This window comes from Mastigoproctus giganteus, chromosome 5 (genome assembly GCF_048544385.1).
Source record: "Mastigoproctus giganteus isolate SK-2022 chromosome 5, ASM4854438v1, whole genome shotgun sequence".
Classification (NCBI taxonomy): Eukaryota; Metazoa; Arthropoda; class Arachnida; order Uropygi; family Thelyphonidae; genus Mastigoproctus; species Mastigoproctus giganteus.
Genome location: NC_143579.1, coordinates 130,493,124 through 130,496,455, shown reverse-complemented (window position 1 = coordinate 130,496,455; position 3,332 = coordinate 130,493,124). Strand labels below are relative to the sequence as shown.

Sequence of the window (3,332 nt, the reverse complement as noted above, 5' to 3'; positions counted from 1 at the left end):
AAAGGACGCAACCCTAAAATGAAGAAGGTAGAACTTCCTGGCAGGCAAATGTTATGTCAAGTTTGAAGTGTAGGTGGCAGTACTGCACCCAAGGTTACCCGAGGTAAGCAGTTGAATGACCGTGACATGCATTAGTCTCAGTCAGGCATCGAGTCCGTTGTGTTGGCCATGTCGTTTTCCAAGAATGAGCGTGTGTTTATTGTGCAGTTTTACTTCGGTATAAATCTTATAAACGTGTGTAAGACGAGTTTCAGATGAAATTTCCTCGGTCGTTTGTCCCCAACAAGTCAACAATATTGCATGTAATTGCGAAATTTTGTGAGAATGGGAGTGTGGAGGACAAAAAGCCCCGGTCGACCATCACTGTTAAATGCGAACGTTCTGGATGATCTGAATGAATGTTTAACCCGCTCACCAAGAAAATCGCTTAGGGAGTTACTTTCTCAAACTGGACTGTCACCAACTACTGTTTTCAGGTCTACAAAGAAGTTAAAATCGCATGCTTACCGCATTGGTGTGGTTCAGGAACTGAAAGAACCTGATCATGAAAAACGTGTACGGTATTGTCGTTGGTTTCGTTCTTTTGTTGATGAATATGGAATTGGGGTGTTGGATCGTGTTTATTTTAGTGACGAGGCTTGGTTTCACTTGGATGGTGATGTGAATAGTCAGAACAGCCGAATATGGAGTAGTGAAAAGCCACATGCGTATCACGAACGATCATTACATACCCTGAAAATTGGCGTTTGGTGTACCATCTCGCACGGTCGTGTTATAGGGCCCCCTTTTTTTTTTAACTGTAGTATTGCATTGTTGGAGGTGAATGAATGAGAAAATTGGTTTCAACAAGAAGGTGCGACCTGCCATACATCAAATGAAACGATGGCCATGTTACAGGAATTTTTCGGAGATAGCTTGATCTCAAAAAGCTTGTGTCCCTCCCAAGATCTCTAGATCTTACTCCTACATTTTTTTTTTCTTTGGGGACAATTAAAAGGTGAAGTGTTTCACAACAATGCTCATACTCTTGACGAATTGAAGGCTAGCGTTGAAAAAGAGATTGCAAACATAACTGAGCGAGCAAACATTATAAGGTGGCTGCAAATGTCATGAAAAGGGTACGAACCTGCATCCAGGCGAGTGGAAACTATCTCCAACACTTGTTGTAAACGTTGTGTAATTTATTTCCTTTGTATAGGTAAAAATGTGTAGTTTATTTCCCTTTTGTGTGATTTGTTAAAATTCTTATAATACGGTTGCGTCCTTTATGAAACACCCTTTACAATTAAAAAGTACTTCCCCGCAGACTGAAGCAAAAATGATGAGATTTCATAATGAACGGAAATCAGGAACTAACTATATTTATGAGAGAACTGTACATATCCCTGTAACCTATGTCATATGCCACGATCGGAACCTACGTCGGAAGTAACCTAATGTCATATGCCACGTAATAAAGGCACATTAATCTACGTTCAAAGTCTACCAAATATATCGCAAGATCTAGGACTTGATCGAATAAAGACTTAATCGTTCCGGGAAGAAAATGTCTAGAATTCGTTCAGTTACGCTCACGACCAATTTAATACAATACAAGAAAGAAAAGGCAAAAGTCCGTCATATACATTTGATTCGCTTCGGTTATTTAGCACAATTTGGTCGATGAGACTCTTCTGCCATTTTAACGGCTAACGCAACAACAACCTGAATAGAAATACCGGCAACAAACTATTCCAGATAAATTAAGATTCAAAGCTCTGGCTCTCCGGCTTCAGCAGTGACAGACCAGAAGTAGTGGTATGACAAGGATGAGAATTAGGCGTACACATCTCTCCTTCATATTGGAGGAAAATGTACACGCTGTCACACTCAACCTAGTCCGTCATTTACTGGTTGATTATATCAGCTATTTTCCCATCCAATCGTGTAGTTTTCAGTCAATTTTCATGCTGAGCGTTGCACTGATATTATCTCATTTTCTTGTAATTTATGCAAATGCAGAACTCTTTCTCTACTTTGACCATATTGGCCTGTAGAGAATTAAATAATTCAATACCGATAAAGATCTCCTCCGAAATAAACTATGAACTCACAGAAATTGGCTTCGTAGCCCTTGTATTATTAAACAAAATACCAATAATAAATACCTTGATTAGTATTCACAGCTGGACATAATTGCCTGTAAATTCACAATGACAGAATTGTTTGATGGATTACGATGAGTGCTTTGGATATTGGGGGTATGAACGTCGTCTCAAACCAGAACACTATGCAGTTACATGCAGCCCACTCTAACCAGTTCTCCTGTTACACCAAAGTATCTCGACGTGCGGATCTGTACATGGTGAGAGGATTTCCCAGTGATGCTTCTAGATTAAATCACTGAAATTCAACGTTCCTACCTTGGTTCCAGGGTTACATCGTTAAAATCTGGCGTGTGAAACCATGTGCCGCAACCCGTGAAAACTAGGAAAGGGGTTCCTTGTGGATGAGGGGTCCTAGCTCTAATATGCCATTTTAGCTCCTGCTTCGAGAAGGGTTGTCTCCAAGACGTCCGACAGACTTGGATAAATTACTGCTAGGGTCAATTTCAATTAATCATCTTCCCTTTGGTCCTACTACAGGGTAAACACTTATTGTAAATGTGGGTATGATGTTTTAAGCGAACATGGTGTCCTATTTGCGTACGCAGTACCTGCTAGTTCTCGAGTGGGCGCCTCATAGTAAGGATCCATGATGGATGAAGTACTTAGGACATCCGATTTTTTTATACTCCTGCGAGTAATATAAATCCAACTTTTATTCTGGATCCCCGTAACAAGGCCCTACCTAATCGAACGGATAATACTTTCGCCAATTCTGTAAAAAGAACCAGAACTGAGGATACACCACCATCAGTGACACTGCTTCTCCTTATTATCCATTTCACCAGAGAACAGGCAATCGGGAAAATATTACCCTTCTTCGTCCAGAAAAGATTATAAGTGTTGGCAGAACCCCCAAAATCTTTGAAAAGGCTACGATCTGGAGATATTTCAGTAGACGCCTCGTGTGCCAAACTTGCTCAACAAATTCTGAAGGCCACATCCATTGGGGGAATACCTATCACCGTAACGCCTCTTAAAATTCTGAATTCTTCACGTGGTGGCATATCAGAGTTCACAGTGAGATCTTCATGTCTCTGAAGAAGAGATGTGCTCTGAACTGAAAGATCAAGGCATAACAGCCGTCAAGCGAATATCGATGTACAAGGACGGAATCTCGTTCCTACTCGGGTTCTCATTCTTACATTCAACGCCTCACAGCCTCCAAGTTCCATCAAAGCAGGCTAC

General features: G+C 40.9%; 1 protein-coding gene across 1 annotated transcript; it reads left to right on the top strand.

The window, feature by feature from the left end:
- The first annotated feature begins 324 nt into the window (after positions 1-324).
- LOC150085703 (uncharacterized) lies at positions 325-831 on the top strand. The gene has a single exon (XM_090374653.1). It carries the CDS (start codon positions 325-327, stop codon positions 829-831), a length of 507 nt encoding a protein of 168 aa, XP_090230779.1.
- Positions 832-3,332: the final 2,501 nt, after the last annotated feature.